This window comes from Urocitellus parryii, chromosome 6 (genome assembly GCF_045843805.1).
Source record: "Urocitellus parryii isolate mUroPar1 chromosome 6, mUroPar1.hap1, whole genome shotgun sequence".
Lineage (NCBI taxonomy): Eukaryota > Metazoa > Chordata > Mammalia > Rodentia > Sciuridae > Urocitellus > Urocitellus parryii.
The window spans coordinates 3,750,956-3,773,550 of record NC_135536.1 but is presented as its reverse complement, the minus strand read 5'-3'; the positions used below and the strand labels follow the sequence as shown (position 1 = coordinate 3,773,550).

The 22,595-nt window shown below is 44.6% G+C and overlaps 1 protein-coding gene across 2 annotated transcripts in view; it reads left to right on the top strand.

Annotated features, from left to right (window-relative positions):
- The window catches only part of Tecpr2 (tectonin beta-propeller repeat containing 2), a 79,124-nt gene that overhangs the window by 15,973 nt on the left and 40,556 nt on the right, over positions 1 to 22,595 (top strand). For both annotated transcript variants that reach the window (XM_026413784.2, XM_026413785.1), the window contains exons 3-11: positions 1,178 to 1,306; positions 1,686 to 1,817; positions 5,869 to 6,026; positions 9,275 to 9,587; positions 12,639 to 12,771; positions 13,611 to 13,943; positions 14,804 to 15,786; positions 18,178 to 18,361; positions 20,347 to 20,520. In XM_026413784.2, coding sequence (XP_026269569.1) covers positions 1,178 to 1,306; positions 1,686 to 1,817; positions 5,869 to 6,026; positions 9,275 to 9,587; positions 12,639 to 12,771; positions 13,611 to 13,943; positions 14,804 to 15,786; positions 18,178 to 18,361; positions 20,347 to 20,520 — 2,539 coding nt within the window. The remainder of the gene's footprint in view (positions 1 to 1,177; positions 1,307 to 1,685; positions 1,818 to 5,868; positions 6,027 to 9,274; positions 9,588 to 12,638; positions 12,772 to 13,610; positions 13,944 to 14,803; positions 15,787 to 18,177; positions 18,362 to 20,346; positions 20,521 to 22,595) is intronic.

The following is a 22,595-nucleotide window of genomic DNA, read 5'->3' as shown; positions in this document are numbered from 1 at the left end:
AAAAGGTGTTGTGTACATCTGCAACTAAAAAGAAAGAACAAAGCTAGAGATCTCATACTGAATTAAAGACAGTATGGTATTGGTATAAAGATAGACATCACTGAGGCAGGAGAATCATAAGTTCGAGGCCAGCCTCAGCAACTTAGCAAAGCCCTAAGCAACTTAGTGAGACCCTGTCTCAAAATGAAAAATGTAAAAAAGGGCTGGGGGTGTGGCTCAATGATAGAGCACCCCTGGGTTCAATCCCGTGACCCCCCCCAAAAAATGATAGACATATAGACCAATGAAATGAATAGATGGACCTGAAATAAACTCTCACTTATGGCCAATAATTTATGATAAGGCTAGCATATAGCTCTGTTTTCCACTGGGTGATAGCCACCTGGAATTCCTGAATCATATGTAATTTTACTCCTAATGTTTTGAGGAGCCACCATGGTGTTTTCTAAAGCAGCTGCACCATTTTGTGTCCCACTAACAATGCATAAAGGTTCCAATTTCTCACATCCTGGCCAACCCTGTTATTTCCTGCTTGGCTTTTTTCTGTTTTGGTTTTTGGTTAATGGGGGTGAGGTGGTATCTATCCCACTATTTTCCTAATGCTTAGTGATGTTGAACATCTTTTCATGTGCTTATCTTTTCTGGAGAAATGTCATATCCACTGCCCATTTTTTAACTGAGTCATTTCTTCTTATTGAGTTTGAGGAATTTCCTATGAATTCTGGATATAAATAATCCCTTGCCACACATTGTGACTCACAAAAATTACCTCCTAATTTGTAAATTACCTTTTACTTAGACAGTGGCTGTGAGGAGCGGGAGGTAGAGGGAATGGACTCGTGTTGAATGGGCTTCCATTGTACAAAGTGAAAAGAATGTGGGAGCTGGAAGCCTGTGGTAGTTGCACAGCGTCATGGGTGTGTTGTACAGTGAAACATACACTTACAGACGGTGGTTTCGGTGATTTTAGTTTCTGTGTATTTTAACATAATTTTAAAAAATCAGGAACAGGACTTTAGAAAGGAAAAGGTTTTTAACAGATTTGTCTAACTTGCAATCATTTCTAGTCAGGAATCCCTGGAATGAAGGTTTTTGTACCTTTGGTTATAGTCTTCCTCCTTTTGCATCTTAAAGCTTGTCTGCTCACGGATTCTGTTATGTGTATCTCCTTGTCTAGGGGAAAACAGAATCCATCACTGTCGTGAAGTTGCTGAGCTGCTTTGATGACCTTGTGGCAGCAGGCACAGCCTCTGGGAGAGTTGCAGTTTTTCAACTTGTGTCTTCATTGCCAGGGAGAAATAAACAGGTAGGTGCTCATAATTTTAGCATTTCTTCATTTGGTGGCAAATTCCTCATGGATTTTAAAAATTAGAAACCTTCATCTACCTAGAAAAATTTATTCTCAGAAAAGCATAACTTTGTGCTGTTTGTAGATTACATTTTTGTTCCTGCTTGGACACTTGGCACAAAGTATGTACGTGTGGGTACTTCCATTTTTGCTTGATTCTCCTGGAGTGTTCTCTGTGGGTTTTGAAGGTGGACAGATGGAACCTTATGCAGGTTATGAGTGGCAAATCAGGCTGGGAAAACCAGCTCCCACATAAATAGCAGTGTTGTCCGCGTAACCCAGTCACAACATTTATTCTTTTCTTTTCCTGGTGTGTATTTTTATTGTTTATTCATAGCTTCGGAGGTTTGATGTCACTGGTATTCACAAAAATAGCATTACTGCTCTGGCTTGGAGCCCCAATGGAATGAAATTGTTCTCTGGAGATGACAAAGGGAAAATTGTCTATTCTTCTCTGGATCTAGACCAGGTAAATCAATGTTCTTGGCACATGCCTTCTAATACTTGGAATGATTATAGTTGTATTTTACTGGTCAGCTTATATTCTTGATCATAGTCCCTTTATAATCTCAATTGTTACTTATCACATTTTCTTTCATGGATTTTACTAGTGAGCTCCTACTTCTGTGACTAAAGAGTTGGCCTACTGCAGCAGTCACTCTGTTTTATTTTTAAGTGACACATAAATAATATACATATTTGTGGGACACCACGTGTTGTTTGGGTACGTTGAAGTCCTCCAACACTTGTCACTACTCTGGTGAAGCATTTGCTTTTTCATTCTGCTCTTTGTTCTGACAACTTAGAAAAGAAACTGTTGTCATTCCCTGTTCCTTGAAAGCAGAAGTGACAGAAAGCATTCTCCAGTCATAACTGTGAACAAGGTTAGTGTCTCCTTGGATAGAGAGCTTACCTGGAGCAGGACCTGGCCTGTGAGATGACCTCATGTGGGAGGAGATGCTCAGGAAGGGAAAGAGTTGGAACAGCAGGTGCTCTGCCCCACCTCACCTTTGTCACAAGGGTGCTTGGAGTTGTTGTGTTCTCATCCTGTAGAACCAGTAACCAGCCTAGGGGCACAAGCTCAGGCCCAGTGTCTCTTCCAACCCAGGATCTTCTCCAAAGGCCAGTGGCCTGTGTTTTATTTGTTTTGTCCTGGGTCTGACAACTAGACTGAACTACTTGGTATTACTGTCCTTTCTTTTTCTCATTTGTAGCCTTCATTCCCAGTGCTGAATTTCCAAGAAGTTACCAGTTACCAGCTGAGTAGCTTTCAGGCCCTCCGATCCAGGACGGACCTATTACAAATACTCCATAGAGTTCTTAAGCTCTCTGGTCTCAGAACCTCTATGCTCTTAGAATGTCTATCCAAAGAGCTTTCATTTATGTCAAGCATACCACATTAGAAATTGAAATTGAGGAATTGGAAAGCATTTGTTAACTATATTTTGAAATAATAAACCTTACATTATAATAGTTTAACAAAAACATTTTTGTGAATGTAATTTCAAAACTAATGAGGAAAGTAGCATTGCTCTCTATTTTTACAAATTTCTTTAATGTCTGGCTTTTTAATAATAAGGCAGTTGATTCTTTATTCAATCTGCTGCCATTGAGTCAAGAGTATATAAAGAAAATCCAACCTCAAACAGACATGTAGTTGGAAATGGAAGAAGTATTTTGATAGCCTTTTCAGATAATTGTGGATATTCCTCTTTAATAATATCCACAAATTGACAATCAGTAGTTCTTTAAAGGTTACAATTACACATGACACATGAGAGTTTCTTTAAAGAGTAGTTACAAAATGGAATCAGAAACCAGAGGGATAAGGGGCTGGGGTTGTGGCTCAGTGGTGGAGTGCTTGCCTGGCATGTGTGAGGAACTGGGTTCAATCTTCGGCACTATATAAAAATGAATAAATAAAATAAAGGTGTATATTTTTAAAAAGCTGTATCTGTTAAAAAAAGAAAGAAAGAAAGAAAGAAACCACAAGAAAGAAACCACAGAGATGAATTTTTCACACTCTATTTCATTAAAATCTAGAAGTCTATCTTGCACTTCATGGACTCTTTTACCTGTGCATGGTTTTGTAGCATCATGTGTTGGTCACTTCAGAAATAGTGATTCACAGGATAATGTGCATCCTCCAGATGCTGACTCATTTTATTATGCAGTGTCAAAAAAGCACCCATCTTTGTTAATATTATAATCAATCTGATCGTAAAAGTCTTTAGCCTTCAAGACTTGTCTAGTTCACAGACACAGGAGCAGATTTTCAAGATTCTCATCTGCATTTCAAAGTAGTAAATACTATCACTTGTCCTCTTTGAAGTGACAGGCTTGCTTTTTTTTTTTTTTTCCTTAAGAAAATGGCTTCTTGGTCTGGGGCTGTAGCTCAATGGCAGAGCACTTGCCTAGCATGTGAGAAGCACTGGGTTCAATCCTCGGCACCACATAAAAATAAATAAATAAACAAAGGTGTTGTGTCCATCTACAACTAAAAATATTTTTTTTTAAAAAGGAAAATGTCTTTCAAATACCCAAATTTGAATAATTATAGTATTTGAAGTAGAAAGGTGTTCTGTGAAAAAGGCATTTGGTTCACCTCCCAACTTCAGCCATGGCATAGGTGCTGTCCTTCAAAGGAATCTTGTACTTCCATATGCACAAGCACTGCACTTGTACACCCCATTCTCACATCCAGTACAAAGGTAAAGACAGTGAGATGAGCACTTTTCTGCATCAGAGAGGTTGATCTTCAGTGAACTAGGTGTTTTGACGAGAGTGCACAGTGCTGAAGGGTATAGTAACTGCTGATAGTGATTGTGCCACTGCCTTGGTTTGAGCTGAGGATCCAGGTGGCTCTCCCCACTGTGGCTCCTGCACCATCAGTGGAAAGGGCAATAGCATCTTAGTATTGCTATGAAAGTGCGTCTGGCCTGGCGGACCCTTGAGGGTCCTTTCCTGCCACTACCACTATAGATTCTTCCACTACCCGTGCCTGTGGGCAGATTTGTGAGGAGCTGAGAGAAGGCCACCATGCCTCTCCACTCAGTAAATGAAAAAATTGACCATAAGCATGCTGAAACATTTTTAAGATACAAGTATTTCATGAGATTTGCCAAAAACAAAAGACATGAGAGGATGTGTGGTTTTATACAATATAGTCTACTCAGTTCCATTACAAGCTAAATTAAAAACTGAAAATAAATCTACATTCTAATTATTTTATGGAAAAGAATCTGCCTTCAGGGCTGGGGATGTGGCTCAAGCGGTAGCGGCTCGCCTGGCATGCGTGCGGCCCGGGTTCAATCCTCAGCACCACATACCAACAAAGATGTTGTGTCCGCCGAAAACTAAAAAAATAAAAATATATAAATATTGAAATTCATTCTTTAAAAAAAAAAAAAAAAAGAATCTGCTTTCAGAGTCCTTAGTGTTTGGGGAGAATTGAAATTTCTCCATCTTGATAGTGGTGGCGGTCAAATTGTCAAAATTGATAGCATTATATACCAAAATGACAAGTTTTACTATATGTAAATTTTACCCTTAAAACTGACCCCTGCCCCTGCTCACCCCCAAAGAGGTCTGTGATGTGCGGCAGTGTTTCTTAGGCAAATTGGAATTGCTCCTAGAGAATCAGATTATTTTTTTAATATTTATTTTTTAGTTACAGGTTGACAATATCTTTCCTTTTTTATTTTTTTATGTGGTGCTGAGGATTGAACCCGGTGCCTCACACATGGTAGGTAGGCTCTCTACCTCTGAGTCACAACCCCAGCTCCTGAGAAGATTTAAAAAAAAAAAAAAAAGTCAAGTTTTTATCTATTTATTTTTATTTTATCATTATTTTTTGTGGAACTGGGTATTGAATCCAGGGCCTTGTGCATGTGAGGCAGGTGATCTACCAGTTGATCTATACCAGCCCCTGGAGAAGCAGATTTTTAACACCACAAAATATAGATTGTATTAGCAATAAAATGCCTACTAGAATTCTTCCCTGTGTGGGTAGAAAGGACCATCTTATTTTAATACCATCTCATGTATTTAATGCTGTTTTAACTTCTTTCTAGCCTCCTGTTTTCCATGAGCTGTTCAGCTGGGCTTACTTTACCTCGAGCTCTGTGGAGGGAGAGTACCACAGGAGCACTGATTGTTGTCACAGTAATTTTATAGAAAGTCCCATCCATTGTGCTTGTGATAGGATAAATAATACGCACAGTGTGACATCTTTATGTTAGATCTTCATGGGTTCTTTTTGACTGTTTACAGAGAATATTTTAAGAGAAATTCAACCAATTTTAAGTGTTTCTTGTCCAACGTGTTAGCACTGATTGTTTTCTCATTAGGAAGGACTCTTCCAAATTTCACGGCAGTGGGTTGACACTGACTCTGAAGAGACCTGCTAGGTGTCATTGTGAGGTGTGGGTTGGCCTGAATGCCACTGGCAGGAAGGGTGTCAGTCTTGGGAGGCCCCTGGCCAGCCTAGCACTGAGCGCAGGTTTGGCTGGACTCCGCAGGGCACCTGCAACTCCCAGCTGGTGCTGGAGGAGCCGTCCTCCATCGTGCAGCTGGACTACAGTCAGAAGGTGCTGCTCATCTCCACCTTGCAGAGAAGCCTGCTCTTCTACACTGAAGAGAAGTCTGTCAGGCAGATTGGAACACAGGCAAGGAAAAGGTGAGTCTCACAGGACACAGCTTGCTGTCAATGTGGGGCCTCGTGACAGAGTGGCTTTAAGGTCTCTTGGATTTCCTATTTGCAGATGTGGGCCAGTGGCACCTGGCTTGGGGTTCCGTATGGTTCCTGGCAGCCCAAGCCTGCCAAGGACACCCTGTCTGAGTTAGAAGGGAGGAGGGACTGTTTGTGGGGAGCTACAGTGACCTTCAGGCACAGCTGCCCTGCCTCAGGGGCCAGGTCTCAGGGTGACATTGTCTGAATCTGCCCTGGCCCTGGCCACATACAGCCCCAGGCATTCAGTCTCCTGAGTGCCTCTGTGCTCCTGCTGCTGGAGCACTCTGCAGTGACAGGCTCAGGTTGGCCCAGTAAGCAAGAGGATAGCCATGCTCCTCTGTGAAAACTGGAGCACAGAGAGGGCCTTGCTGTCGGTCCTGCTGTGGGGCAACAGGAGTTTAAACAGGCTTCTCCCAGCCTGGGGCCCGGGAAGACTCCTATAGGCCTGCAGCATTCACAATGAGTGGGATTAGCTGAGTAGGACAGTGACTGGTCTGCGGAGGGAGGATGGCAAGAGAAGGATGAGGCCCAAGTCTCCCATCACACCAGACAAGTGGGAAAAGATGGACAGACAAGTCTGTGAGCCACAGTTCACCTTCCCACCCAAGCCCAGAAAACAGCTCAGAGCCAGTTTGCTTGGGGGTGAAAGGGGAAAGGGGAGAAAGAACCAAGGAGCTGACCTTTTCTTACCGTTAGGAGGGAACAGGAAGCCATGACGGGGTGGGGAGTAGGGGTATTGGCACAGGCTGGTTGTTGGCCGGCTGGTGGGAATTGGAGGAGCTCTTATGTCTTCCTTTTCTCTTCCTCAGTAAAGGGGTCTGTCCGGGCAAGGAGGAAGTCGGCCAGTGAACAGGAAGAGGTTTTGAGGCTGGCCCTGTGGAGAGTGGGGAGAATGGCAGGCCTTGTGAGAGCCCCAAGACTGGTGGTGCCGTCGGCGATGTATTATCAGGGGGGCCGGGTGAGGTCAGCCGGGTACAGCCAGCTCTGTGGTCACATTCACAGCAGCAGAACAGTGAAAGCTGATCCTCTTTTCTACATGGTGGCCCTTCAGCTATTGAGACCCACTCCACCTCCCCTTCAGCTTGTTTTCTAGGCTGAATGCCATCTGAATTCCATCCACTCTGCCTTTCTGTAGCAGTGGTCACCACTGGTCCTGGGTCCCTCAGAAAAGTGTGACTCTGTGGATCTGGGTTCTGCCTCTCCCTCTGCCAGGACCCTTCTCTTCTGCCTGGTGCTTGGTCCTGGCCCACCTGCTAGTGTGTTCCTGCACTGTCTCCTAGAAGGATGGTAGAGTGGAAGAAGATTTGAAAGCAGTTCACTTTCACATGGGTCACGTGCCCAGCAGACTCTCCTGAGACCTATCCCTCCGACCTGGGAAGAGACCCGGGTGCTTCTATGAACCTCTGCTGGGTGTCGTGTGGTCAGGTTTTTTGGCTGCATTGACTGAAGGTGTTCTCTGTGCCAGACACTCATCCAGGATAGAGAAATAAGGAATATGTCCCCTTTTCAGAGGGAATGATTTTTTTTTTAACCTTAGAAAAGTGGAGACAACAGGGTAAAAGTTTCTGCCTCTTGGGTCTTTAAGGTTCATCTTTCTGTCATATGCTGTCTTAGATGGTAGTTGTGGAGGGCATTGGGCTTGCCTGTCCCTGGAAGCAGTGCTTCGTTCAACAAGTGTGTGGGAATGGCTGCTGTGCAGGCATCAGGCAGAAATGGGGCTGTGAGTAAAACATGGGGACCAGCCTCTGCCCTCGAACGGGCTGGCAGAGGGAGTTGGTCAGTGAGACAAGGATAGGGCCACAGTAAATGCCATGAGGGTTGCAGGCAGGTGGATACTAAGAGCCTCACCTGGGTGAGAGGATGCTTCTTATGGAGGGAAGTGGGGGGAGTATGATGTTACCTATATGCTATTACTACCTGCTTTTTTGTTTTCACTTAACCTTATGTTTCTAAGGTTTATCCTTGATTGAAACTATAGAGCTTATTTACTTTCACTGATATATAGCACTCATTCATTCACTCTCTTGTTAAAGAGCACCAGGTAATGGGTGCTCAAATTTTTACATTCTTTTTTAATGCCAGGGATTTATACCCTGTTGATGGACCTTTATTTTGCTCATTTATTTATATGCGGTGGTGAGAATCGAACTCAGTACCTTACCCATGCTAGGCAAGTGCTCTACTACTGAGCCACAACCCTAGGCCCAATCATATTATTTTTTAATACAGTGAAAGATAATACTATATTATACAGTATGTAGGGATATGTGGATGTGATTAAACAAGGGAACCATACACACAAAATATAGTCCAGTGGTCACAGCTGGGGCAGATGGGCAGGAAATATTGGGGGCAGAGTACATCCGTGGTGTGGCCAGTGACTAATTTCCTAAGTTGGATTCCTGAGTGAGCATTTCCATTAGGCTTCATAAGTTTTATTATATGTATTTTTTTGTGTCAGATATTTCATAATTTTAAAAATGGGGGGAGCAAAAAAAAAAAAAAAAAGCCCAGGGATTCAAAAGGAACTTGTGTCCCTCTGATGGGTTTAGAGAAAGGGCAACAGCATAGATGGGTTGTTGTACTCCTAGATATAAAATTTGTTCATCGAGGACATTGGCATGAACTCAGACATTGGCCACACCCATAATCCCAATGACTCGGGAGGCTAAAGCAGGAGTGTCTCAAGTTTGAGGCCAGCCTCAGCAACTTAGACTTTGTCTCAAAATAAAAATAGTAGGGTCTGAGGATGTTGTTCAGGGTTAAAACAACCTGGTTCAGTCCCCAGTAGGCATCCCCCCAAAAATAAAAGACTTAACAGGACATTGGTGTAATCATAGTAATCATGTTAACAGGAATAGAATTTCAGAACAAGGAGAACAAGGAGCAGTCTTGGGTTTGTTGCCTTCTGCCTTGGTTTCCTCTTTTAAGTCAGAAGTTATAATATTTGCCTCATGGAGTTGTTGTGAGGATTAAATGGGAGTTTGGAGATAAAATGCCAGGCACAGGGGCTGGACCATAGTGGATACTCATTGATAGTTCAAAGAAACCAGGCTGTGTGCTCAAGGGAAAGCATCAATTATTTGGGTTTAGCCAATAAATTCTTGTATTTAGTATCAGGGGTTGACATATCTTTATCGCTTTAAATCAGTCCATGCCTGGTCTTTTCTTTCTTTTTTTCCTTCTGATTTTAGTACTGGGAAATTTGGTGCTTGTTTTATACCAGGATTGTGTAAGCAGAGTGATCTAACTCTGTATGCCTCTCGGCCTGGTCTCCGGCTGTGGAAGGCTGATGTCCATGGGACTGTTCAAGCCACGTTCATCTTAAAGGACGTCTTTGCTGGGGGAGTTGCACCTTTCGAGCTATACCCACGCCTGGAATCCTCCGACAGGGGAAGTTACAGCTCCCCTGAGAAACACCTGGGGCTTGTTTCCTGTTTCTTCAGAGAAGGCTGGGTGTTGAGTTGGAATGAGTACAGCATCTACCTTCTGGACACCGTCAACCAGGTATGTGATGGGACCTACGCAAGTTTGGTGTCAAAAGAGCAAAGAGGATGTTTATCCATGCAATGTCCTTCCTCGGGCTCAGAGAGTGACGAAGCAGCACTGTTTTTGTTTTTTGGGGTTTTTTGTTTTTTTGTTTTTTTTTTAAAGAGAGAGAGAGAAAGAATTTTTTAATATTTGTTTGTATGTGGTGCTGAGAATCGAACCCGGGCCGCACGCATGCTAGGCGAGCGTGCTACCGCTTGAGCCACATCCCCAGCCCCAAAAGAAGCAGCACTGTTGATTCTCATGTTTCATTTTTTCTTTTGGGCCAGTCAAGGAAATTAAATAAAGGATTGGTAATTTTCGTAGATCTTAAAAGACAGTTTGCTTTGATGTTCATAGTTCTATGCCCTGCCAAGAAATTGTGGTTTTTATTCTTATTTAAAAACAAAATTGCCAGGCGCGGTGGCACATGCCTGTAATCCCAGCTGCTTGGGAGGCTGACATAGGAGAATCGCAAGTTCAAAGCCAACCTCAGCAACTTCAAGGTGCTAAGCAACTCGGTGAGACCGTGCTCTAAATAAAATACAAAATAGGACTAGGGATGTGGCTCTTGAGTACTCCTGAGTTCAATCCCCAGTACCAAAAAAAAAAAAAAAAAAAAAATTAGCAAGGCGCAGTGGCACACACCTGTAATCCCAGCAGTTTGGGAGGCTGAGGCAGGATCACAAGTTCAAAGCCAGCCTCAGCAATTTAGTGAGGCCCAAGCAACTCAGTGAGACCCTGTCTCTAAATAAAATGTAAAAAAAGGGCTGGGGATATGGCTCAGTGGTTAAGCAGCCCTGAGTTCAATCCCCAGTTTAAAAAAAAAAAAAAAAAACTAAAAAGAAAATTAAACTTTTTCTTTGTAATCTATTTGGGTCATGTATCTTCTTCTCCTCCTCTGCTGCAGCTAAACCCAAGGCACCTTGCACATGCTTCACCACAGGTCATGCTTTCCTCCTGGGTCATAGTGAGCACACTCAGAATAACCATCCCCAGGGCTCTCCAGTGTTACTCAGCTCCAGGTTGCTCTCCACCCTGTTCTTCTACACAGAGTGAGCTAAATCATTTTGCCAGTTTTTCCACTTTTTTTTTTAATTTAATGACATATCTTGGGCAATTTTCTAGCATCATTATTAAATCATAGCAGGAAACAATTTCTGTTTAAATCAGAATGATAAAAGGTCACTATTAGAGTAAGATTTAAACAAAGCTGTTTAGTTTCCATTTCTTCTTGTCCTAAACACAGGCCTTTTGCCTGGCCTTACTCCCCAGTGAAGGGTGTTCTTATTTGGTGTACATCAGCCAAATTATATTCATCTGCTCCCCTTTGGAGTCTCCTTAATTACTATTACCACCCATGCCTGGAAATAGTGGTTTGGTAGAAATAAAAGGGACCCAAGAGAAGATTCTGGCCTGTTTCTCCCTGTAACCTAGAGTCTCCCATCTGTCTAACCATGGCTTTCTTATCTGTAAATGGGGCATACAGGGTATTGGATAGAGGGGTCACCTTCCAGCCTTGAATTTCTTTTTTTTTTTTGAGAGAGAGAGAGAGAGAGAATTTTTTAATATTTATTCTTTAGTTTTCGGCGGACACAACATCTTTGTTTGCATGTGGTGCTGAGATTCGAACCCGGGCGGCACACATGCCAGGTGAGCACGCTACCGCTTGAGCCACATCCCCAGCCCAAATTTCTTTCTTTCTTTTATGAGAGATATTTCAAGACTTCTTTTTTATTCCTTCCCTAGTTTTAGAGAACTTAACTTTTCTTCTTCCCATTCCTTTTGAACCTGATAATTAGTGGCATTAAGATACTTTGTAATTGTCCATCTGTCCTTTTCATTTCAGCTCTTACCCATTGCTTTACTCAACACACATAATTAACTTCATTTCATAGGCAAGGACATGTTGATGGATGCCAGTGAATAGATGTGCCGGCTGTCACCTGAATCTGCACCTCCCCAGAGCAACTTAATTGTCAGCTTTCAGAAACTAATGTCCTGTTTCTAGCTGTTTGTTAGGATTGCCTGAAAATTAGCACGCAGAGAATTGAGACTTTCTTCATCTTCTGCTGTGAACTGGCCTCTTGTTTACACTATTTGCTGAAAAGCACAAACTGTTTCTAAAGCAGTGTGGAATTGGGATGTCCTATGTGTCTGTTTTTAGCTGGGGACATCCTTCCTCCCCTCTTATATTCATTTAGAAGTCATGCACACTGGTCTTTCCCACAGCAGGGGGAGCTAGATGTGCTAACACATACTTCAGCCCAGGAGAGATGTACCACATGGAGGTTTATAGGAAACAAGCCTCCAGGGAGTCCTGAGCATTGCCCAAGAATGTGAGCTGGTCAGGGAACAGTTCTTGAGGAGATGGCATCTGGATAAAATTGGAACTTCCCCAGCAGGACAGGAAAGAAAGCATGCGTGGGCTGTGGAAGAATGGGACTAGAATTTGCATACATGCTCCCTGCTTGTGAAGCTCAGCTGAGGCAGGATGACCAGGCCATGGATGGCAGAGGCCTCTGCATTTGTCAAGGAGGATGAGCTTCACATTGTAAGGATCAGGAAGCCAAGCAGGCCTGAGGAGGGGGCCTGAGGGATGGGGAGAGGCTCTGCTGGCTTGGTCACGTCACCCTACTGCTAAATTGAACAACTCCAGGTCACATCTGTCAGATACTACCTGACTGGATTGACTTACTCTTAAAGATTTCAGCCAGAGACAGTGTGCTGCCTACTAACTTTGGAAGCTGAGGCAGGAGGATAACAAGTTCAGCCTCAGCGATTTAATGAGGCCCTAAGTAACTTAGCAAGACCCTGTCTTCAACCAAATAAAAATTTTAAAAAGGTCCGGAGATGTGGCTCAGTAGTTAAGCATCCCTATGTTTAATCCACAGTACCCGCCCCCCCCAAAAAAAAGAATTTTCAGGAAGTGATAACAAAGTGCATCCATATTTAAATTCTTATACATGCTATTTTATCCTTTGAAGCATTACTATTATCTAGGTTTGTGATTTTATTTATTTCTGACAGGCCACAGTTGCTGGTTTGGAAGGATCCGGTGATATTGTATCTGTTTCCTGCACAGAAAATGAAATATTTTTCTTAAAGGGAGATAGGAACATTATAAGAATTTCGAGCAGACCTGAAGGACTAGCATCAATAGGTTTGTATTTCTCATTAAATGCACCATGTGTGATGGGAAGTGCTTCTCTCTGTGGCATGCAGTTTATAGTTATAAAATTGACTATTATTCTGCCAGTTAAGTCATTGCAGTTTATTTATAGAAGAAGATGTTTGGAGTCTTCATCTTATTCTGAAAATAATGTTCACAATACTTTTTTAAAAAAATATATTTATTAATTTTTTAGTTGTAGTTGGAAACAATACCTTTATTTTATTAATTTTATATGTGGTTCTAAGGATTGAACCCAGGCCCTCACACGTGCTAGGCAAGCACTCTTCTGCTGAGCCCCAGCCCCAGCCCCAGCCCCATAATACTTTAATGAGAAATTAGCTATGTAAGGCTTAGGTTAGACCATCTCATGTTTGGAGGCCTTGTCCTCCTGGTGTGCAGATAGGAAGTTTGGGTGGGTAGAAAGGAAAAATCAAAAACCACTTTATTGTCCTGGTGTGGTGACACACACATATCACCACAGTTACTTGGGAGGCCAAGGCAGGAGGATCTCAAGTTCAAGGCCAGCCTTGGCAACTTAGCAAGAGCCTGTCAAAAAAAAAAAAATTTTTTTTAAGGGTTGTGGACTATCTTAGTGGTGGCTTGTTTGCCTAGCATGTTTAAGGCTCTGAATTCACTGCCCAGTAACACACACCTATGAATTTAGAATTCCTAGAATTCTGTGTGTTCCTATAAATTTAGAATTGCTCAGTTCTTCAGTAGGCAGGAACCTTGCTTCCCTCTGTGGCAGCTGTTATTTAGGCTGGCAAACTGGAATAAGTACACATTGACCTGGATGATCATTATTGACTTGAACTCTTCTTTCTCAGTGAGAGATGGTCTGGAGATATCAGGATGCTCGGAACATGCCCACATGCAGCATCTGGAGAAGCCACTGGGGGCCACAGCTTCCCAGACGAGGCTCAGAGGCTCTTCTGTGGCCAGCTCGGTAGCCAGTGAGCCACGGAGCAGAAGTAGTTCACTCAACTCCACTGACAGCAGCTTTGGGCTGCTGGCCCCTGGGGGCCAGGTAGTCCCGGAATCAGGCAAGGGCAACCAACCCTCCTCACAGAGATTCAGTGTCATCAGCTCGGAAGACTTTGAGCAGGAGCTTATTGTGAAACCTATCAAAGTGAAGAAGAAGAAGAAGAAGAAAAGGACAGGTACCAACTCATGTAGCCCCCATGGGGCAGTCTGACCACACCCTTTGGGAAGGGGCACATCTCCCCGTGTAGGAGTATTGCTGCTTACTGAATGAGCACTTGCCCACTCAGAGAAGAGCAGAAAAGGTCTTCAGAAAACAAATGCCCTCCTCCCCAGAGGAGTTGAACTGTATAGTAGTTCACACATTAGCCAAGAAGCAAGACTGCAGGCTGTGGCAACAGGGCTCTGGTTGGTGTGCTCACACCCTGCTTCAAGGGTCTGGGTTTTGTCCTTTTCCATATTTAAGTTACAGTGTTGACTTATCCATGTAGACCATTTGTTAGACGAGTGAGTCGACAATCATGGATGCAAAGTCGTGGAAACAGGAAGCTCTGTGCCGGTGTGGTGATGGGACATTGCGCATACGTTCAGTGTTGGATGATGCAAATGTGGGTTTTCACGTTGAACTTTTTATTGCTGGTACCATTTGAGCCTGCCTAGCTCAAGGTCACTGCAGTATTAAAGGAAAATGTTACCAAATTTCTAAGCATTTTGATAATTGTTAAAATTGGTGCGTGAGCAAGTTGTAGTCACCCAGTTGAACACACCTCTTTGTTCTCTCCCAACTTTCTGCCTAGCATTTCTAGGGCTTCAGAGCCCATTGGTGAGTATGGTATTGTGTCCATATAAAACATCCTGCGTTGGAATAGTTTGTACTTAAGGGCTTTATTCTTCACTAACTAAATATCCTTCACATTTAAATTGTGGGGTCTTTTCTTGAGCTAAAAATGTGTTTTATAAGTAGTCTCTCGCTGTCAATGTAGAGTCATGTCTTTATGTGGAATAAACCCTTATTTTGAATGTTCTCATTTTAAATTAGAAGGTGGAAGCAGGAATGCCTGTCACAGTTCCCTTGAATCGACTCCCTGCTCTGAGTGTCCTGGTGATAGTCCCCTGTCTTTGAACACCGACCAGCTGTCCTTGACTTCAAGTGTTCTGGGCAGTAGCGTGGATCAGTTAAGCACAGAGTCTCCTGACCAGGAAAGCAGCCTCAGTGCTGAAGTGAACACCATCCTTCAGGGAAGTACTGACCCTGAAGCATTTAGTATCCTGGAAGTGCCTGAGTCTGCCCCTGATGTGCTGGGTGAAGAAAATGACTTTAGGACTGAAATCCCTCCGTGTAACAGTGCACAGGAGACACATCTGCTTAATGGGGTACTGGACTTGCCCTTGCTCCCAAGGGAAGATGTGGAAGATGGTGAGATCACAGGCCTCAAAGCGGAGCCTGTTCCTGTGGAGGATGCCCTGAAGCACGAAGAGACACCCTCCCGAGAACAGGGCAGTGTTGTTGAGGCACTTGAGCTACAAGACATGGAGGCTGAAGCCCCCCACGGCACTTCTGAAGCCCCTCTCCTGGACTCACCCGTGCTGCATTCCATCCCCTGCTGGGTCCTCAGTGCTGAGCAGTGGCTTCCTGGGACTAGAGCTGATGAAGACTACACTGTAGAAGCCAGCGGCAAAGAGGACAGCCTAACCCACCTGGGAGCTCCTGGCTCCCTTGGCTCACATCCCTGGCGTGTTGTTACTGATGATGACACAGGTCAGAAAGTAACCCCTGCTTCTGAATGTGACATGTGGAGGGTGGGAGGACAGTTGACTCCTCTGGTCCCTGCCTTAGTGGCCAGCACTCATGAGCCTTCTCGGGATCAAGCTTTGACGTCCAGTGATGAGGAGGACATCTATGCTCACGGGCTCCCATCTTCATCCTCGGAGACTAGTGTGACAGAGCTCAGAGCCAGTCACTCCCTACAGGACCTGAGCCGGCCAGGTGCAGATGATGCCACGCTGCTCAAGTTGGACCAGGTGTGTGACACAGGCATGGGGGCTTAACTATACCTGCTTTTCATTTTGAGGAGATGTGGGAAAAAAATTATATTCCTACTGCAAAATGTGCAGGCCAAATATGTTTCTTTTGTTTTGCTTTTTTTGTGGGGGAGGGTGTCTATTTATTTCACAGTGCTGGGGATCAAACCCAAGGCCTGGTGCACCCTAGACAGGTGCTCTACCATTGAGGTACATGCCTAGCCCAGGCCAAAGGTATTTTAAAGATTGGATTTGGGGGGGTTTGCAGCACAGAGACTTTGAATGGCCTGAACTGCTTCTGCCCTGCTCAGTGACCCACTGCCTACAGAAGCAGCATCTTGCTATCTGTTCCCACCCAGCAAGGCCAGGGCAGCATGTTCACTTAGTGTTAGCCTGGGGCCTTCTCAGAAATCACTGGGCAGAGCAATGTTTGCTGTGGTGTGGAAAGCCTCTGGAGGTCAAAGATGGGGTGCTCCCTACCCTCCACAGTCAGATACCTCCTAGACACCATCAGCAGGGACTGCAGCTATTTGCAGAACTGCTGTCTCTCAGTCTCCAGGCAGTGGCCCCAAAACTCCCCAGCATGCTGTACAGAAACCAGCTTTGGTATAGTCAGACTCCTGTGGGCCTACAGCCCCTCTAATTAAGAGGTACTTATTAACTGCTCTTGGGCATTTTATATTAAAAAGTGATGTTTTTAAGTGCTTACTTTCCTTAGCAAGTAATCATCATTAGAAGTATAAAAGCATTTGGTTTCAAAACTAACATTTCCTACTAACTGTGGCTATGAGATGTAGCTGGTGGCTGGCTATTCACTTAGAGCCATGGGGGCTTTCCCCACGTTTCCACTGGGTTCTCAAGTGCTAAAAGTGTGTGACTTTTGTCAGCTCTCATCATATACAGAGACTTTGTTGAGCCCTTTACAAGTTAACATACTTGCTTCTTAAAAAAAAAAAAATGAACTAGCCAGCACAGTAGTGCACGCATGCGATCCCTGCGACTCGGGAGACTGAGCAAGAGAATCCCAAGTTCAAGGCCAGCCTCAGTAACTTGAACAGACCCTGTCTCAAAAAATAAAAAGAGCTGGGGATGTAGCTCAATGTTAGACAGCCCCTGGTTCAATCCCCTGGTATCACAAAAAATAAAAATAAAATTTAAAAACTACAAAACAGGTACTATTGTCCCATTTAACAGAGGGAATTGAGGCTCAAAAGAGTCAGATTAGTTGTGTAAGATCACCTAGTAAATGGAAGGGCAGAATGGGCCCCAGAACCCTCTCCCATCCTCTGTACAGTGAGGCCATCAGAGTGAAGTGTCTGTTTGCTTGTGTGGAGACCAGGTGGGCCTCTCATTCGGCCCTCCTGTGTGCATTTTTGAACCCACTGGTTCCCACATGCCCAGGCTGCCAGGCTGTGTTTGCTGGGGATATCACAGCACAGATGGTGGTTGTTGTGAATCCTGTCTCCTGGGCCTCAGAGTCTACAGAGGAGGCCAGGTCATGTCCAGATCTTCAGGGTCAAGTGGATTCAGTGAGGATGTCAAGTAGACAGGGCTGCAGGAAGGCCCATCAGGGCGTCAGCCAGGTAGACCTTGTTTATGGGGCTGGTATAGGAAAGTCCTTACGTAGGTGAGACGGATCCTGGCATTCTGAGGACCCTCTCCCCTCCAAATCCCACCCCTCCTTGCCCTGAACCAGACAGTTGAAAAGCCAAGACATTCTGTGGGTATTTTATTGTGGGGAGAAGGGTCAGGAGCAAGGCTTGCCATGGTGAGCAGAAGAAGCGGTGAACACTGTTCTCGCTGAAGTAGTTGACTTCCATATTGAGCATCTGTACTCAGTGCGTATATCAACTTCCTGTGCAGTTTTAGAAGTTTGTTAAAGTACAAGGGATGTGTTTAGTTTTGGTTTTTAAAAGAATCCTAGTAATGAAACCTTAGTGTACCAATTTCAGTTAGAATGCCTTGGCCAGGCCTTCACGGCCACCGCATATGCCATACCACATGTCTGAGGGTGGGAACAGTGCTTAGAAAGCTGGTGAAAAAGAGTGGAGAGCTGCTCCCCTGCATACCCACAACAGGCAGACACACACAGTGGGTCTGCAGTGAGTGCTGATGTGCACCTCCTTGTAAAGTAGACTGAAGCCAGGGCCCCTTCTCATGCTCAGGAAGGAAGTTCAACCTGACCAGGTGTCACCCAGGGTTGCTATGGGGTCTTATTCCAGAATGTTCCTAAGTGGGAGTTCCAAAGAGAGCAGGGACCAGTCTCTGCATGGCTTCACAAAGACCCTCTCAGCTGTATCATTTTGATGTTCTCTCTTTTCTCATTGACAAAAGTAGGATGGATGCAGCGGTATCCCCTGCCTTGGAACTGACCCACTCTGTCCTTGTAAGTTTGCAGAGAGCTGGATGGGCTACTCGGGTCCTGGCTATGGCATACTCAGCTTGGCGGTCTCCGAGAAGTATATTTGGTGCCTGGACTACAAAGGCAGCCTGTTCTGCAGTGCACTGCCAGGCGCTGGGCTGCGCTGGCAGAAGTTTGAAGATGCGGTTCAGCAGGTGGCGGTCTCCCCTTCAGGTCGGCCTCCCGGCCCCAACTCCCCAACTCCCCAGCTCCCCAGCTCCCCAGCTCCCAGCTCCCAGCTCCCAGGTGCAAACCGCTTAGCACATAAGTGCAGACTGACCTTTCCTAGCAGGCCTGAGAGGTGCTTCCTCCAAAGACCGAGAATTTCTTCCTTTGACATCAGTTAATAGTGCGATGGCTGTTCTGTTGAGCTTTTGGTTTTTTATTAATTGCAATGGCAACACATGAAGATATTTTAGTAAGCTATATAAATAGTTAGAATTGAAGATTTTAAAAAGATATATTAATATACTATGTCCTTATAAAAATAAAGTGTGGGCTGGGCATGTGGCTCAAGCGGTATCGCGCTTGCCTGGCATGCATGCGGCCCGGGTTTGATCCTCAGCACCACATACAAACAAAGACGTTGTGTTTGCTGAAAAAACTAAAAAATAAATTAAGAAAAATAAATAAATAAATAAATAAAGTGTATTTCTCTTCATCAGTGTCCACTGAAAAGCAACTGAACTAAGGAAGACAGACCCAAGGATGTGTCGGATATGTCCAGTTTGGTGTTCTTTTTAAAGTTTGTCTCTAATGAGCTGTGTGCGCTGGGTGCACAGTCTACTCCTCAAGTGTACAAGGGAGGTCCTTTACTTTTCCATTGCCATGACTAGGTACCTTAGTAAATTCAGGCAGACACTCCCAAAAGAGGGTCTTCTAATTTGTTTTAATTTATTGGTTGGTGCTAGGGATTGAACCCAGGGGCATTTTTACCACTGAGCCCCATCCCTGACCCTTTTGGTTTTTTATTTTGAGATGGGGTCTTGCTAAGTTGCTTAGGTCCTGAGCCTCCCAAGTCACTGGAATCATCGCGTGTTCCACCAAGACTGACTCGGATTCGTTTTGCTTAATCCTGGCCATTTCTCTATGTATTCCAGTGTGGTGGGGTGAATAGAATGGAAGCAGATGGGTTTTGCCTTGAAGTGGGAGTCAGACAAGGCTCCTGTAACTTTACTCTGAACTTCTCTGTACTTGTCCTTGTCCCTGTCACCATTTAAAATACCAGTTTGTTTAGGGTTGTTTTGTTCGCTTTCTTTCACTCCTGGCTTAGACCTTACTCTGTGGAGACTGACTGAGAGAGCAGCCCCTCCACTAGCTGGCGCTGCCTCTTAACTGTTCTCCTGTTGCCTCTGGGTTCATTTCCCCAGCCACTTAGAAACTTTGGTTTTCTTCTGGTCACATTAATTATTTTGTGTCTCCCAGCTCTTCAGTTCCTTATTGCTCCGGTTGGAGCTCCCCATTTCTGTTGAGATTAATGTTGTCAACTGAGATGTCCTTCAGGGCCCATATCTTTGAGGGGCACTAGGGCCCCCATGCTGTGTGGTGCTGGGGAGTACCCAGGCCTGGCCACCTGACAGAACCCCTGGTCCAGCCCAGCTTGCTCTCAGCCGGTAGTTCCTCACCTTGCCTGCCTTGTCCGGTACCGCTCCTCCATCTGGAGGGCCTGTCTGCATCCTTCCAATATACAGCTCCTCCTTCCTCTCTTCCTCAGAATCCCCTTCAATGCGTCCTTTTTGTGCATCTCTTCCATTTAGCCTGCCCAGAAGTGGTCCCTCCCTCTGAATCCCTGAAGGCAGGATATCTATCAGGACACTTCCTCCGTCCAGGCTACAGGGTGTCATTCCTCTGCCCTGTGAGATGCTCAGCTCCACATGCATGTCATGGTTCTCCCCTCATCTCCAGGATTTAGACCAGCCTATAAGGTGGGAGGTGATCCCATTTCACAGATAAGGAAATTGAGGCTTGGAGACATCCAGGACTTGATGCCCAGAGACACAGCTGGCAGGCGGTGGCCAAGGGTTCAAGCCTCAGCATGGTTGGCTGGAACCAACAGGATGTGAGTTAGAAATCTCTCCCTTACAGGACCCAGAGTACAGGTTTTTGTTTAGGAAATTCTAATATTTATTGGATGGTGAGTAGGATTCTTATTTCCACAGGAGCCCTTCTCTGGAAAATTGAGCAGAAATCTAACCGTGCTTTTGCTTGTGGAAAAGTCACCATCAAGGGGAAGCGGCACTGGTATGAAGCCCTGCCCCAGGCAGTGTTTGTGGCCCTGAGTGATGACACGGCCTGGATCATCAGGACCAACGGAGACCTGTACCTACAGACAGGTGACCGAGGGCTTGTTTAGCACCTCCGCTTCTTGAGTGCCTGCTTTGTTAGTAACACATAGTTCAGAAGCTCACCACCCGTTTACACAAAAAAAACTTTTAGGAGTTTGCCATTTCCTGATATTGACACAGATTTGGGACAAATTGAGGGGTTTTTTAGCGAGATAGAAAAGCAGAATCTTCTTGTGGCTAACCATTGCAGATCACATACCCTGTGATATCCAATCTTAAGAGGGAAGAAAAACAGAGTCATCTCCCCCTTGAAGCTTGAGCGGCTGGGTTTTTTCCAGCCAGGTCAAAGACTGGCTCTATGTGCTTATTTACATGTTGTCAGAGAAAAACAAGAAATAATGCTCCACATAGAAGTTCAGCTTGTCCTAGAAAACTGCCTTTAGGAAAACCTCCAGCTGCTAGGTGTGGCACAGTGGGACCTGTTTATTATAAACATATTGCAATATGAGTGAGTGTTCATGTACTGTCAGCACAATGGGAAACGGTTTGCCAACAACATTGTGATCTCTTTTTTTTTTTTTTAAGAGAGAGAGAGAGAGAGAATTTTAATATTTATTTTTTAGTTTTCGGCAGACACAACATCTTTGTTTGTATGTGGTGCTGGGATCGAACCCGGGCCGCACCCATGCCAGGCGAGCACGCTACCACTTGAGCCACATCCCCAGCTCAACATTGTGATCTCTTGATACCTGCAAAGGACATAGGGGCAGAGAAGTTCTGTTTGGGTTGTCAAGAGGTCATATTGGATTTATGTAAAGATTAGTTTTCTAATCATTTAATATTGCTAGTTCCAAAAGCATGATTTATCTGTTGTGAACCATCAGCTTCGGGTGGTTCTTGAGATTGAAAGCTCTGGCTAGCTTGGCTCTCTCAGGTGTCCAGGAGCCTTGAGCACATGGTGGGCAGCCTCTCCAGCTTCAGGCCATTTCAGATCCTGCTCTCTCCAACCTAGTTCCTCCATCTTCCTTTAAGTGAAAATGGGTGTAGCAAGGCATACACATATTTAGCTTCCAGAACTTTGGGATTGGGACGTGGGGAAGAGGTGATGCTTTTGGCCTGGGGATGAAGAGAAGATGACTCTTAGCCAGGAGTGCCAGCACAATTACCAGGACAGTAATTTCTGATGAGACCCAGCTGAACCTATACATTAGAGCCTGTGGGTTGCCCAAGAATGTACAATGAGAAATCCTGCAAGTGACTCCCATCTGGGTAGTACTGTGGGTGCTTTTATGATCATAGCACTGAAACCTAATTGCAAGCTGAGGCTGTAGAACACAAGGTTTTAGGTGATAGCTGTTTTGCCAGCTCCCTTAGGAGTGGCATTTGAGCTCACTTAGGTTATAATTACGACAGACAACAAGAAGAGGGGAAGAGCCAGGGACAGGGAGTCAGGGAGGGAGCTCTGGCCCTGCTACAGACTTGTAGTGTGACTAACAGATCTCAGTGAGGGGTTTGCATCTAGCATTGGTGAAAGCAGAGAAAAGGGGAGCTGCTTTGTTGGCTGGAGGCCCTGCAGCAGCTGAGGCCCGGAGGGGCACAGCCTTCCTAGTAAAAGAGACCTGCGAACTTTTTTTTTTTTTTTTTTTTTTTTTTTTTTGCGGCACTTGGAATTGAACTCTGGGCTTTGTGCATGCCGGGCAAGTGCTCTACCTTTGAACTTCATCTCCAGTCCCTTTTTATTTTTAAATTTTGTTTTATTTTTTAAAAATTTGTTTTTGCAGTACTGGGAAATGAACCCAGGGTCTCACACAAGTTAAGCAGACACTCTGCCACTGAGGTCCACCCTCTGCCCTTGTGTTTTTATTTCAAGACAGGAACTCACTAAGATGCCCAGGCTGAACTTGAACTTGTGATCCTCCTGCAGCAGCCTCCCACATAGTTGGGATTACAAACATGCACCACCACACCTGGCTTCTCCAGAACATCTAAAGTTACCTTGGGACAACAGAGAATTCTGAATTACAATCCTTTAGTTCCAAAGAGTATTTAAAATTGCCTTAGACACATGTCATGTTGAAGCAAAATTTAACTACTTTTTGTTGGCTAAACCTTCAAGATAAAGG